Source organism: Heptranchias perlo, chromosome 2 (genome assembly GCF_035084215.1).
Source record: "Heptranchias perlo isolate sHepPer1 chromosome 2, sHepPer1.hap1, whole genome shotgun sequence".
Classification (NCBI taxonomy): Eukaryota; Metazoa; Chordata; class Chondrichthyes; order Hexanchiformes; family Hexanchidae; genus Heptranchias; species Heptranchias perlo.
This window is the reverse complement of record NC_090326.1, coordinates 45830679-45846708: the sequence shown is the minus strand read 5'-3', so window position 1 is coordinate 45846708 and position 16030 is coordinate 45830679. Positions and strand designations below refer to the sequence as shown.

The 16030-nt window shown below is 40.6% G+C and overlaps 1 protein-coding gene across 1 annotated transcript in view; it reads right to left on the bottom strand.

Annotated features, from left to right (window-relative positions):
• Positions 1-16030, bottom strand: part of lars2 (leucyl-tRNA synthetase 2, mitochondrial) — a 100862-nt gene that overhangs the window by 36113 nt on the left and 48719 nt on the right. Inside the window, exons 12-18 of the mRNA XM_068001831.1 lie at positions 14202-14485; positions 13012-13110; positions 9401-9538; positions 6606-6709; positions 5080-5262; positions 3644-3813; positions 215-292 (exon numbers count right to left, since the gene is read on the bottom strand). Coding sequence (XP_067857932.1) covers positions 215-292; positions 3644-3813; positions 5080-5262; positions 6606-6709; positions 9401-9538; positions 13012-13110; positions 14202-14485 — 1056 coding nt within the window. The remainder of the gene's footprint in view (positions 1-214; positions 293-3643; positions 3814-5079; positions 5263-6605; positions 6710-9400; positions 9539-13011; positions 13111-14201; positions 14486-16030) is intronic.

The following is a 16030-nucleotide window of genomic DNA, read 5'->3' as shown; positions in this document are numbered from 1 at the left end:
ATGTTATTTTAAGGTATTTAGGAGAATAAATTCATAGAAATCTACTCTGCATTTAATGTGAAATTCTGGTATTTTGTTCCTTAACGTTAACATAAGGCCAAAGTCATCCGACAGATGTTGTGTCCTTTCCCTGGCTATCTGAGACACATGTAGTCTGTTGTACTCACTAACTTCCCACTTCTTTGTGCTCAGAGATTTGAGGAACTGTACTTACTGATAAAGTGTTTGTGAGGCCCATTAGCCGGGAGATTGCAGCATTCAGCAGGAAATCCTCTGTCATGTAGCTGGTTACCTAAACACATTTAAGCAAGGGAAACAAAATTAAAAACAATTGTTGCAATATTTGTCCAGCCAAATGGAAATTGCAGACATTTGTTCCCTCCTCTCCAAAATTGGACGGAAAACATACTTTTGTGCAGCGTTACCTTGTGAACTAGATTATAAATAATAGCTACCTGGTTATTATTACAAAGCAGAATGTGGGGTTCAGATCATTACAATAAAATTTGAGCTGTTAATTATTGTTCATCGGAACCCAGAGATTACAACTTTGATTTAAAAAAAATTATATAGATAGTATGAAGTTCTGTTTTGGGTCTTTGACAGTGTGAACTGGATCACTGATAGGTGGCTGTGCAACAACATCCTCGCTAAAGGATTGAAGATTGCATAACTTGTTTTATTTCCCCCATTTTGAATTTTTCCCCTTACCCCCGCTGATTTTCTCCCTTCTCTCCGCCGTTCCCCCACCCCGAAGGTGCTAACGCCTTGCTGGGCTTTAGTTCCAAGAACATCCCACAGTAACTCACCCAAACGGCCATTGCTCATAATTGAGCCTGGACAGCAAGTGTAAGTAGGATATGAGACTGCAGAGGTAGCCCAGCCAAGCCCAGTCCTGTCCTCAATCGATACCCACACATCAGCATTTCTAGCTAAGGTTACTGCAACGTAACCATCAGCAGGAATCCCAGTCAAATCTCCCCTCCCTAAAGCAGGGGCACTGAGGCTAATTGTAGCTTTGCAGCAGAAATCGACTTAATTCCAGCACAGAACGGAGATCGAGTCTTCCTGGTCTGTATGGCTCAGCTGCTCACTGCAACCGTATAAGCTTCAACACATACTTGATACTATGGTAGGTACGTAGGCTTACTTATTTTTCTTATCCCTCGCCATTATTCTCATTCCTCCCTCCCCCAAGAGTTCTCCTATCTGCTCAGCCTCTTTCCGATAGCAAGGAGTAGGCTGTAGATGCATCAACAATATTTGACAACCATGATCAACTGGAAGAGATGCAATTACTGGGAGACAAGAGCTCATGTCAAATAAAAAAACAAAATTCCTTCTCCCCTCCATCCAAGGAGACACACTCGAGGCCTCTAGTTTAGTTCATCTGAAAACAGCCCAAAACTGTCACTTAGATTTAATCAGGCGAGCATGAGGAAAGTGCATGCATGACAGTGGTGTGAACAAGGAGCTTTATACAATATAATATTCAGTTATAAACTGCTTTCATTTTTGAATATGTATTTTTTTAAGCTCCTATTTTTTTTTCTCCTCTTTCATTAAGTCTAGACGTGCTGTGTACCATACTCCAATTAAGAGAGTGGGGAGGTAATTGGTCCCAGAAGGTTTTACCTCCACTAATCTTAATGCTACCACTACGCATTTCAACTGTTGCAATTTAATCAGGTTATTCTGATGCCGCTGGTCAATGTCAGCCTTTTCCTGATAATGTGCAGGGTTTTAACAGAGAATCTTAACTCCCCCTCTACACCAAAAAACCCTGTCTACATGAGGCCTTATGGATTTTTAAAAAATATTTAAACCATAAAGTTGGCTTAATTTACCTTCTGTTTTAAATGTCTTGTTAAGATTCTACTAGTTGATCTCTCACAGCATTGCACATAAGGAGGCAGGACCAAGTGCAAGTATTCAGTTCAAGCAGCTTAGAGGGCAGAGGATAACTAAATTGGAATAAGGGGTACAGGAAAGTTGGGGGGGGGGAAATAGAGAAAGAGAAAGAGCAGAAAGGAAGGCAAGGAGCTTGGCTCAAATCATCTGGGTGGATGGATGAAGGAAAGGGGAGATGTGCTCAGGTGAAGAAGCTGGGTTCTGGACACCAAAACAATGCTCATTTGGTGGGAGTGGCAGGGATATTTGGTTGATTGGTGTGGTGGGATGTGCTCAGGTGATGACGTTCCTCATCGTCAAAACGATGGTCAGTGTGGGAGTGTTGCTTGGTTGAAAGGAATTGGCTGCAAGGAATTGGCTGCAAACCTAGGTGCTATATTTCTGCACAGTGTGGGGGCGAGTGTTTGCCAAGTGCATGGTGGGGGAGGTTTCTTCCACATGTCTGTGCTCACGGAGGAGGGGGTCACAATTTCTCTGTTCAGTGGGGGAGAAATGCAATGTTGGGATCTGATATTTCTGATTAAGGGTGAAGAGTTATCTCCGGGCCTCTTTCTACTCTGTTTGGAGTCCTGTATTTTTTCCTCAATCTGGGGGTTGGGGCTATTGCTCTTTAGTCTTAATTTTGCCTCATGGGAGACTACGTTAACTTATCTTTACTCATTTATACCAACTGTTTTCCAAGGCAAGGTTTTCTGCAGTGCTACACAGTGGCCATAGCTTAAAACTGCATCCAGATTTCACAGAAGAGGCTTAAGATCAGTTGATCAACCGTCACGTAACTTTAGAATCCACTTAGTTACATAATATTACTGAGTGCCACCTACAGGAGCGGGACCATGAACTTTTAAACATAATAGCCGCAGCTTTCTCCGCTCCCCTTACAAATTGTAGAGTGCTTTCTGTATTTGGAATTGTGTATTCTATAAACAATGCATCAAATATATTAGCACATTCATAGTAATAAAAATGCAAATATTATGTTACTTAAATATACATGTCACTATGCACAATAAAATAAAGCGTCCTGATTTTGGCCGTTTGTCTGATTTTTAATGCTTGTATTCTTGATTTTCTAGTTTGCAGCTTGAGAGATATGCCTGCCAATAGGTGCGTGACTCGGGTTATCTCACCCATGCCAATTTACTCTCTGTTGAAAATCAGATTGCCTCACACAAGATCTCATTTTGGCCTTGTATAATTTTCCACACTTTCACAAGAATATAAAGTATTTGTTTGGATGGGGGTGGTAGGGAATGGATTAAAGGCAGTAAGAAGCAGTGAAAACACAAATACTTCACACGATACTAGCTTGTGTCTAGTCATTGGAAATTCACTTGTGAACCGCAACTGGTCAGGGTTTAATAACGTGGATCATAATGTAAGATTGAAATCCTGGAGTTTGCACTCAATTACCTTTTTATTTGCAGTGCAGAGAGGAAGAATGAAGTCAGTGCAGAGAGGAAGAATGAAGATTTGGGGGTGCGGGGGTGGAATTTTGGAACAAATTTCAGAGCTTTTTCTAATTTACTGATCCTTCAGAACATGAAGATAATTGATCAAAAGCAGCACAATTGGAAGGATCAATTTTTAAAAGAATGCTTTTTGAGAAGGAAGGAAGCAACAAGAGTCCTCCCGTGAAAAAGAGACTTATCAATAGGCCTTAACCATTCTGTTTCAGATTGACTGTAAAAAATGACTCCTCTCCTGCACGCAGCAAGCCACATGCACTTACCTGAGAAACAGTGTAGTTTTTGCTCTGCCATATTTTCATTGCTTCTGCTTTCTCCTTTTTGTTGAGCAGGTCAGGGCTGGGCGTTGTTCCAGCATTCCGAGCATCAATTAGCTTGGTAACCAGGGTCCAAAGCCGGGCTTGCCACCTCAGTACACCAGGAATGGCATCCGCTGGGTCACAAAGAAAAATGAACAAATAAGCACACTACAGTCCTCAACCTGCCTTTGTCAACATTAAGCACTCCCAAATCAGATGCAGGGTGAAGTTTTTTCTACACTAATCCAACTGGACATCAACAGCCCCTACTGCATTATTGTGACGTTTCCACATTCAACCGATATTCTCTTAGCCTCACTTTTGTTTTTGGGGTGAATTTTTGTGCTCAAGCCGAAGGATGTTAGCACACGGGTATGGAACATGTTCCCAATTCAGACATCAGTGTCAGCAAAGCACCCCATCAGGCAGAGCACAGACATCTGCAAAATAAAACTTTTGCTACTCTGCTCCAAAATGTGCCGTCACCAAACTTGGAATATCTTCTGCACTAGTGTAACATATTCAATTTTCCACAACAGCCATCCTTGTCGCCTGTGAGGAAGATTGCAGATTTTGTGCTAAATTATGGGTGGTTTATTTTACACAGGAACCTTGCAACCAGCAGCCAGAGGAGACTCTCATCTGATCATTCGGAGATGGATTTGACTCCAAGTGTCGAAGTCGAAAGGACTGTGTGTCTCTCAGTGCCCCAAGTTCAAAAGTTAAAAAGGCAAAGTTCTAATTTTTTAATTTTTTAAAAAAAAGGTATTGTTTTATGTCTGATCATGATCAGAGAATTCCAATTAAACCAAACAGTTTCCTTTCATTTTATTGGGAGGAAGTCGATTTAATAAACTTGGACAAAATCTACCACCTCATTCTCCACCCCAAAAGGTAGTTTTTGCACATCTCTAGCCTTCACTTTGGTGAGGAAGAATGGATGACCCTAGAGCAATGGTGATGTTATTTGATGGGCCCTGCCAGGCAGGAAAACACTTTTCCCTTATGGGCAGTTTCCCTATCCCCCATCTTCATCTACTCAACTTTGAATTTGGAATAAGCACAAGTATAAACGTCAGTTGAAAATCTGGACTTAAACCCAAATCCTCCCACTGAAAAGCCAGTGCTCTATTGCTGTAGCCATCATCCCACCCCGATTAATCATGTTAAAATTTAGAGGTGGTAAAACAGGCGGGCTGACGGATTAGATTAGACTGAGGGTGGTGGGGTTGGGGTGGAGGAATTAAAAAGTACTCCTTTCCTCAACTCAGTAATATGTTACTTGCATGAGTCAATATGCTCACAAATGTGTTGAAAAGAAAGTAATGAGAAATGTGCAGCTAACAAAGAGCAACAAGATATTTGCTGGCTGCTTGAACCGGAGAAGCTCAGTCACTTACTTTTAACGTCCCACAGAATGTCCTGTTCGGGAGGGGCAGCATACAGGATGTACAGGCGAACCGTGTCAATCCCATACTGCTGGATCATTTCTGCTGGGTCAATGCCGTTGTGCTTGGATTTGCTCATCTTTTCCCAGGTGATCTGGAGTTTCTCTGAGGTAGTGGCATGGAGTGGGTCAGGACCTTGTATGGAAAGAAAAAAAAACAGTAAGATTACATGCATCATATAAATAAATGCTTATTTTCTAAAATCTCTTTGTATTGTCCAAAAATGATGCCAATTTCATCACGGTAAAACTTATTACAATTGAAGTCGCTTCATTGGGCTGATTAATTACTGCTAGCGACACTGTGCTGATCCTGTGAACTGGAGTCAAATACATATATCTTAACTAATACTTAACCAACAGCACTTTATTTTTTTTTAAATATAGATTTTTTGGGAAAAGTGTAGATCCGGTTCTAATGTACAAATAGGCTATTCCTCCTCATGGGCTGCTACTCAAACTGGAGACCTCCCCACAAGATAATTATTTTTAACTCATATTAGCATGAGAGTTTGTAAGGAACACCAACTGCGAAATCTGGCAAATCTCAGTCAGGATAGCAATAGAGATGCCAGAGTTCCTGTCCTTTATTGGTATCCTGTGACCAGAGGTGTAACGTGTATATGTTTGTACATCAGGTGAGGGCAAGATCAGGGTCAGCGATGATGCCCTCATTGGCGTCACTCGCCATCGAGGTTCATGTGATGAAAGGTACCAGAGGGCATCTACAACGGTAGAACCAGAACCCAGCAGTCAACACCTTCGTGGGGGGGGGGGGGGGGGGAGAAGGAGGAGAAAGAGTTAGCATATAAAACAAAGCACATTTTTATTTTTTAAAAAATAAAATCCACTACTGCTGCTGTCCAAATCATGCAGTACAATGTCAATTCAAATAAGGCGATGATGGTTGGAGTCTGTCATTTGCACTGTCCTGGGAACAGGCTGCCTCCCTATGACATCAACCACCTGCAAAAACAAAAACAAAATAAACTGGCCCGATGAACTCCAACTACATATTCGAAGAATAACAGACTGGAGTGCACGTCAAGGACAGTACACAGCTGGGGCCTCAGATAAAACTATCTGAATTCCTCGATCTATTACTGTCCTGTAACACCCTGTGCACTAAAAGTTATCCTGTATTTAATAACCATTCCAGTAAAAGAAAATGATTGCGGGGGGGGGGGGGGGGGTGGGGGGGGGAGGGATGGAATTCTCAAGAAAAAGTCCTTTTGTTCATTCTGCTGACGGGAAATAAACTTAAGCCATTTTGAGAACAGGAAGAGCCATGGCTGAGTGCACCCAGCACCATGATATTAACTTGCAAAGCCTGCGTGTATGGCACTTATCTGTAACAATATATTTCAAGTATATAGTTTAGGAACAAATAGCAGAATTTTTTTTAATTTTTTACATCCATATAATTATCACTGACATCTTTCCTTATCCACTTTTCATTTAGGTTCAGTGGCCACTTACCACTAAAATCTATTTCCTCTTTCTTCAGATATTGGCCACTTGATGCCAATCGGAATGTCTTCCCCTTGATAAGTCCATGCACTAGGAGTTTATGGAACGGTTCCCTGAACAAAGCACAGAGGAAGAGAAAGCACAGATTATGCAAAGGAAATTAATGACCAAATCATAATGGACAAATGACATTTATTTAACCATCACAACAACATCTGAACATGAAAACAGACCACAAAGAAACTATTGTCCTAACTTGGAGACGCTGACATAGCAATTAATTTGAAGGTAACTTTCACGTCATTGGAACCGAAAAGAAAGCTCAGACAAAACAATTTAAAATGTGTAATTTCAATGAAACGACGTACTAATAGCAAACACAAACTTTTTCCCTCTTTACTTATAACGTATCCATCAGTATCCAAATTCCCAATGTGCCAATCTACCAGTCATGGCTATACTATGATAGGGAGGTGCGGAGAAGAGACTGGTCATTTTCCTGAGTATGGAAGGAAAACAAGGAGTCAGAGTTATTCTGGGCTGTTTGCTGGCCTTCTCCTGCCCGATTACACAGAGATGCAGGCAAAGATCTGGGAGTAGGGTGGCTAGCGATTAGAAAAGGTGATGTGTCTAAAACGGAGGAGAAAGTAACCAAAAGAGTTTAAAAAAAGAAACTTCATATTCTTCACCTAAAGTGCTTCTTCAAAAAAAAATTCACTCAATATTACACTTCACTATAACCACAGCAATGTTAAACTAAAGCCACATCTGCTTGGTCAGGTGGGTGTTAACGATCCCATGGCTCTATTCAAAGGATAGCAGTGCGTTATTCCAGTGCCATGACCAATATTCCTTCATCAACCACTAACACAAAAAAACAGATTAACTGACCCTTCATTCACTGCAGTCACAGAATGGCTGATGTGTTTACTTGCAACAGTTATTTCACTTCAAAGTACAGTAATTCATTGTGAAGCATTTTGAGATGTTTCAATGGCACTAACAGAAACAAAGCTTTACTTTAATGCTGTAAGAGAATTTTCTTGCTCCACACTAGCTCAGTCAGCATAGGTCAATTTAGCCATATAGAGGAGTAAGGCCCCCCAAGTTTGATCCCTGGTCTGTACAGAGCAATGATCCGACTGCTGCCATTAGCTTCAGCAGCCTAGGTAAGGAAGAAGGAACAACATTCATCCCAAAAAAGCCAGGGCTCACTGTTTTAAATCGCTAACCAGCAACCCCTGGTAGAAGTGTGTTTGCAGACTTTGACTGAGGGTAGGGTGGAGTCCACTTCTGTGGTCAAACAGTCCATTCACACTTAATTTCCAGGCTCAATTCATGAATACCCACATGGTTGAGGTACCTGAGGGCTGCTATAATCTGTGGAATCTAATCATGTAGGAGATCCTGCCATCAATCATGGACAGGGCACAGAAATTAAGAAAACTGAAAAATAACCCCTCCCTTGCTCCAAGCATGTTCTAAGGTACAGTCGGAGGAGAGGGGGAGATACAATGGATATTTTTTTCCCCCGTCACTAGTACTGGTTAATAAAGAAGCTCAAATTAGGGATTTGTAGCAATAGGTGCAAAGAATACACAGCAGAAGCTTTACTCAGATCCCATATGAAAACAAATGCTGCATTAACATTGTGGGGGAAAAGAACTCTTCCTAGCAATCAGTGACCTCGAAGAACATGCAATGTCTCTTGTAGTTGCCAATGGTTTTACTGTAAGCATATCCTCAGGAAATAACAGCCATGGATCTCAACAGATAACTGAATAAAACAAGATCAAGTTTCCCCTCCCTCAGTTTTCCCATGGAAGCTATTGGTCCTCACGCAGCTATAAAGGTAATAGCTGTGGACTGCACACAAACATCTCAACTGACTGATGGGGGTACTTTTGCAGGTCAACAACGTTAGTTATCTCCCGTCTCTCCACCCAGTCAACAATGTTAGTTATCTCCCGTCTCTCCACCCAGTCAACAATGTTAATTATCTCCCTTCTCTCCTCCCACAGATAGAATGTTCTAAAGCAACGAAGTGGCCACTCAACTAAGACTTGGTTGTGAACACCGATAAAACCTCACTGCTTGACCAAGTTCAAGCAGCAGGTGCAGAATGGCCATCATGTTTGGCTACTAAACTTCGAAAAATAAATTAATTATGTGAAGGAGAGATGTTTTGACGTGAAAAGGCACTATATGCTGCAAGTGTTATTTTATAAATTTTAATAAGTATTATTTTACAGGCTCAATCACCAGTTAATTATCATAACCAACTGGTCCCAGCAGGTTTTCAACACATACTTTGTTCAGTTTATATACTTATAAAATTGAGAATATGATGGCCATGGTCAGGACCGTTGAATTTAAAATTTTTAAAAAGCCTGTCAGAGGGATGTTTTTGCTAGACGAAGAGGATACAATCACTGTCAGGCCATATTCTGAAGTATAGCCTTATAAAATTTGTAATGTTGTAGTTGCAAACTTTTCCCACTGGAGGACACTTTAGTCTATATACAGCTCACTTGCACCCCCTCGGGGCAGATGCTCAGTATTGCAGCTGATGCCATCTTGAATGGGTAGATGCGCATTTTGTCTTAGAATCTGACGCTAGCACATCACACCAACCCCCATCTCCCCCTAACAAAAAAAAATTCTACCCACACATTGTGGTGCATTAAAAAACGAGAAAGGTCAACTTAAGTGACCCAGCGTGATATCGAGATTAGTAAGAGACCATGAAAACTTGCATAACAACAGCAAAACACATTATATATCTTCAGAGCAGTCATACTTACCTGTATTTGACCATGTTTTGATCATTACAGAAGTGACTAATAAATCTTGCATAGTACAGATGCATGACAGCATGTTCTTTCCCTCCGATGTACAAATCTACCGGCATCCAGGAGTCAGCCAGCGCCTTGTCAAAGGGCCTTCAAAACAAGTTGTTACACACAGTTAGCAACAATTTAGAGACCTATCTGCATGTATGCAGAATATTCATTCCTTGGCGGAGGAGGAATATTTTTATACATTCCCCAACCGCATCTTTCTGGAATAATTGGTTGCCAAGCAACCAGATGAGATGAGAACTGTAACATATATCAGATTATAGGTAGCTGATACAGCCTTTAAGTGGGATATTCAATTACAGCCACATGGATTTAAAAAAAGCATTTTACCACCTTACTATCAACCTCAGTGATTTCATGTGGTAAATTGCAGGAAATTACGTATTTAGAAAGGAAGGAGGGGTGGTGTAGCTGAACTAATTAAAGACAACAGAAAAAAGGGACACAGGTAATATTAAGATAGAAACAGAATCCATATGGATTGAGACAAAGGATAAGAAGGGATAGATCATGTTAATAGGTATATTCTACAGACTACCTAATAGTGGAAGGGAAGTGCAGGAAGAACTATGTAAGCAAATCTATGAAATGAGTTTTAAAAAAAACCAAATAATAATCATGGGGGATTTCAACTACCTCCAAATAAACTGGCAAGAGGCAGGGAAAGGGGAATGGAGTTTTTACAGTGTGTTCAGCACTCCTTTCTTACCCAGTATATGAGAAGCCCAGCAAGGGAGGAATCACTGCTGGATCTAGTAACAGGAAATGAACCAGAACAGGTAAGAGCAGTAAGCGTAGGGGGACCATCTAGGCAATTGTGATCTTAACATAATATGGTTTAAAATAACGATTAAGGCATAAGTAAGACAAAGACCAAAGCAATAGATTGTAAAAAAGCTAATTGAGGGGATGGGAATGGAACTAGGGCAGGTAAACTGGAAAAAAAATTGACAGAGATAGAACAGCAGTGGGAAATATTTAAAACAGTGATCGAGAGTTCAGGAGAAACATATTCCTCCGAAAAACAATAAACAAGCTAATAATGAAACACCATGGATGAATAAAGAGATAAGGGTAAAATTGAAACTAAAGAAAAAGGCATACACTAAGTATACAGACAATAAAGGAGAGGATGACAAAAGGGAATATGAAGAGGATAGGAAAGAAGTAAAAAGAAACAATTAGGAAAGCAGAGGAACTACAAAATTAAATTATCAAGGAGGGCTGGTGGACAGCTAATGTTATTCCTATATTTAAAAAGAGAGAGAACACAAGTCCAGGCAACTATAGACCAGTTAACAACGTCAATGGTATGAAAAATAATGGAATCTTTACTCAAGGATGTAACAGAAAAACATCTAGAAAACAAAACCATAATAAAGAATAGTCAGCACGGATTTCAGATGGGAAAGTCATGTTTGACCAACCTTACTGAATACTTTGAAGAAGTAACAAAGAGTCGACAAGGGTAATGCAGTAGATTTGATATATTTGGATTTTCGAAAGCCTTTGATAAGGTACCGTATAGTAGACTCATAACTAATGTCAGAGCATGTCAAGTCAGGGGACAGGTAGCAGAATGAAGAGCAAGCTGGCTTCAAAACAGAAAACAGAGAGTAGGAGTTAAGGGTAGCTACTCAGACTGACAAAAGGTGGGAAGTGGTGTTCTTCAGGGATCGGTGCTGGGACCACTGTTGTTCACCATTTACATTAACAATATGGACTTGGGAATCGGATATACAATTTCAAAATTTGCAAATGTAGTTAATATAAAGGAAGAATACGTCAAAATGCAAGAAGACATTAATAAACTTGCAGAATGGGCATGTAATTGGCAAATAAATTTCAATATAGGTAAGTGTGAGGTGGTGCATTTTGGTCGGAAAAATAAGGAGGCCACATACTACTTCGATAATAAGAGTCTAAATGGTGTAGGGGAACAAAGGGATCTTGGGTTACAGATACACAAATCACTAAAAGTAGCAATGCAGGTTAATAAGGCCAGAAAAAAGGCAAACTAAGAATGGGGTTCATTTCTAGAGGGATAGAATTGAAAAGCAGACAAGTTATGTTAAACTTGTTTAGAACCTTGGTTAGGTCACACTTATGTACCGTGCACAGTTCTGATCTCTATTATAAAAAGGACATCAAGGCACTGGAGAACGTGCAAAAAAGATTCACAAGGATGATACCAGAACTGAGGGGATAAACTTATCAGGAAAGGCCGAAGAGGCCGGGGCTCTTTTCTCTAGAAAAGAGAAGGCTGGGGGTGACTTGATTGAGTTCTTCAAGATAATGAAAGGATTTGATAGGGTAAACATAGAGAAAACATTTCCACTTGTGGAGAGTCCAAAATTAGAGGTCATAAATATAAAATAGTCACCAATAAATCCAATAGGGCATTCAGGAGAAAGTGTGATAAGAATATGAAACGTGCAACCACAAGAAGTAGTTGAGGCAAATAGCACAGATGCATTTAAGGGGAAGCTAGATAAACACTCAAGGGAGAACGGAATAGAAGGGTATGTTGTTAGGGTCAGATGAAGTAGAGAGGGAGGAGGCTAGTGTGGAGCATAAACACCAGCAAAGACCAGATGGGCCAAATGGCCTGTTTCTGTGCTGTAGACTCGATGTAACTTGATGGGAAAGTGAGCTCATCCACTTTGGACCTAAGAAAGATAGATCAGAGTATTTTCTAAATGGTAAGAAGCTTGGAACTGTGGAGGAGCAGAGAGATTATGAGGTCCATGAGCAGAAATCACTAAAAACTAGTGGACAGGTACAAAAAAATAATTAAAAAGGCTAATGGAACGTTAGCCATTATCTTAAGGAGGCTAGAATACAAAAGAGTAGAAATTATGTTACAGTTATATAAAGCTCTAGTTAAGACTCCATCTGGAGTACTGTATTCAGTTCTGGGCACCGCACCTCAGGAAGGATATATTAGCCTTGGAGGAGATGCAGTGCAGATTTACCAGAATGAGACCGGGGCTAAAAGGATTAAATTATGAGGACAGATTGCTTAGACAAGGCTTGTATTCCCTTGAATATAGATGAGGATTAAGGGATGATCTAACTGAACTGTTTAAAGATGAGTAAAGGATTTGATAGGGTAGAGAGAGAAACTATTTTCTGTGGTGGGGGAGTCCAGAACATGAGGCATAACCTTAAAATTAGAGCTAAGCCGTTCAAGAGGTGATGTCAGGAAACACTTTTTCACACAAAGGGTAGTGGAAATCTGGAAAACTCTCCCCCAAAAAGCTGTTGAGACTGGGGGTCAATTGAAAATTTCAACACTGAGATTGATAGATTTATGTTAGGGAAGGGTATTAAGGTATATGGATCGAAGGCAGGTAAATGGAGTTGAGATACAAATCAGCCATGATCTAATTGAATGGTGGAACAGGCTTGAGCAGCTGAATGGCCTATTCCTGTTTTTATGTTCCCAAGCTGCCCCACGCTGTAGTTGAAGTCTGGCCGAGCAGAGACTGGGGAAAAAGGAAAGAATTTTTTTTGTTTAAAATGTAAAAGCACAAAGTAATTTTCAAACTCACTTCTGATTATTAAGAGGGTCAGTGTATCTGTAGTAATACCAGGCTGAATCCACAAAAGTATCCATGGTGTCAGTCTCTCGTTGGGCAGGGCCCTTACATCTGTACAGGAGGAGACGAATTACAAATTCTGTGACTTTTTAAGTACTAAAAGTTTAGTGATTAAACCACACTACAAACATGGAACACTGCTAACTGAATTAAGCAACATTACTAGCTATGCTGTTCCAAGCACCATTAGGAAGTAGCAACTTCACCGTACAAAGGATTGGGCCATTCCCTTTCAAACAGAACACCTACTTAGAGTCAGCATGATTTCCAACTAGAATCCTTTATTTGCACCCCTCTCACTCTCCAAATGCTGGATGTGCCCTGCAATCAATAGTATCCAGAGAGAGCATCAAGCAATACCCTGTTGCAACATTAAAACGGGGAAGCTGACTCTATTTCTCCCAGTGCGAACTGCTTTCCTCTTTGCACTCCACATAGACATTACATTCACGATAAGAAACTGAAGCAGATGTGCTCTGGTAACATCAGTCAGAGGGCATCTGTCTAATAGTCTTAGTTGACTTGAAAACAGTTGGCTTGTATAACAGGGATATCAGGAGCCATCTTTTACTTTTAAACTCCGTTCTTACCACACAAGAATGTGTAGAAACCAGACCAAGTACACTCAAATCAGATATACTCTAAAAAAGGAATCCATAGCTGAATGAGTTTGGTGTTGAGATTGACATGCAAGCAAGACAGCAAGGCCATGGAGATTACGATCATCCTCAGATTCAGTTGGGAACTTGTTGCTTTGATCTCAGAGCGTAAGTTTATCAGCATATTTCACATCCTGTGGTGTGAGTGAGTTCCTGGGATCAATAAAACTACCAAAATATTGTCTTGGTGGCACTGAAATACACCCTATTTCTTTCTGTTGCTAATGCAGCTGACCATATTGTCCCATTCGTACAGCAAAGTCACTACAAACTGAACAAGTCACTTTTCCATGCTTGGCTGGGAAAGAGATAAAAAATGATCGACTTACACTTTGGAATTTATTGTACTTTACAATTTAAAATGCTTACCACATCAGTTACCTCTTCCTTAAACAATTTCCTTTTCTCATTAGAAACCATGTCAAAAACTACTGGAGCAGTTTTGGAGCTAAATTATTAAGCAACCAAGAATAATTTACTTACTTAGGACAGGTACAGTTGAACCATTCAGAGGCTGTAGTTAGTGGAGAAAGCCCTTTGGCTACAAGTGACTTAACCTTGGGTAAAAGGACAGGTAGGTCTTCATAAGGGACAGGTACAGTGCCACAAGACTGGCAATGGATAATGGGAATAGGGGTGCCCCAGTAACGCTGCCGGGATATCAACCAGTCACGCATTTTCGGGCTTGTAAGGTAGCCACCGATTGCAAGGTCTCTTGCACGTTTCAAGATGGCCTGAGTTGCAGACTGTCTATTAAGTCCTGTGAACTGAAAAGATAAATAGCCCAATTTATTATAAATAGTTTGGTTTAAGTAACAATCTACAATAGTGACTGCATGAAGTAGATTTCCCCCCTTTTCTTCCTAACCTCTAAACACTATACCCCAATTTCTGATCCAGATGTCTGCACTGTGTTTGAGGAGCTCATTAACAGATGCCACCCAAACAGATGTAACCTCAAAAGCCCCCCCAGCCTAAGGACGGTCCAAACTTCAGATAGTGGAATGCATAGAACAATTCAGCACACTGGCATCAATATTAATAGTACAACATTAAACATGGAAGAATACAGACACACCTTATTTTGTAACACTAGTTTGCTTGACAATTAAGAAGTTGACAGATTTTCCTTTCCTTTTCAACCAATTATTCTCCAGGTTAAAGCAGTTGCAAAGAACATGTCCTGGTTTCACAAGATTTCTCATTACAGTTCCCCTTCCCTCTTCCCCCTCCCCCCCCCCCCAACTTAGGCATGCCTAAGTGTTTTAATAAATATCTATACACTACTACACAGAATAGACTGTTCTAATATATCATTAATATCTTGATATGAGAACTGAAGCTTCAGTGAACTGGGCAATGGTTTAACATTAATATGCCAAGATTTTGTCAAACATTAGAAAAGATTTTATCAACAGAACATGAGGGAGAAAGGAATAAAAGGATATCCTAATAGGGTTTGATGAAGTAGTGAGGGAGGAGGCTTGTGGGGAGCATAAACACCGGCATGGACCTGTTGGGCTGAATGACCTGTTTCTGTGCTGTACCCTATGTAATTTTATGTAAGAACAGCACTAATGCTTACTAATGGCCTCTGTATGCAGATCAATAGAATCATAGAAAGGTAACATGCCTGCTCAATGCAAGAGCAATCCAGCGAGTCTCACTCCCCCGCCCTATCCCCCCGTAGCACTGTAAATTTTTTCCTTTCAAATAACTATCCAAATTCCCTTTTGAAATCCATGATTGAATTTGCCGCCACCACCCACTCCGGCAGCGCATTCCAGATCCTAACCATTCGCTATGTAAAAAAGTTTTTCCTCATATCACCTTTGGTTCTTTTGCCAATCACCTTAAATCTATGTCCTCTGGTTCTTGACCCTTCTGCCAATGGGAACAGTTTCTCTCTATCTACTTTATCCAGACCTTTCATGATTTTGAATACCTCGATCAAATCTCCTCCAGATTTTACTTGATTTTTTAAAGAGTTAAATACAAAAGCAGTTAAGGGTAAATTTTGCGATGCTGCCTTCTTAAGGTGGGGCCGCACTCAGTGGGAGCATGGAGCACACCAGTGGATACAGATGTCTCTGCGCCTGAAATCTGCTGATTTTCTAGCTATTAACATTAATCAGATTGATGTTCTGAAAATTCAGTTTTCAGAGATGGGAGATTCTGATCTCATCAGTCAGTCTGGGCTGGATTGGTGCTGCAGAAGCAAAACAACAGTGTTCTAGCCCACTGTGCCACTCTCGAGTCATCTAATTAGAGACGAGTTACAATTCTTCCCCAAGACCTAAGTGGCTTCCTGA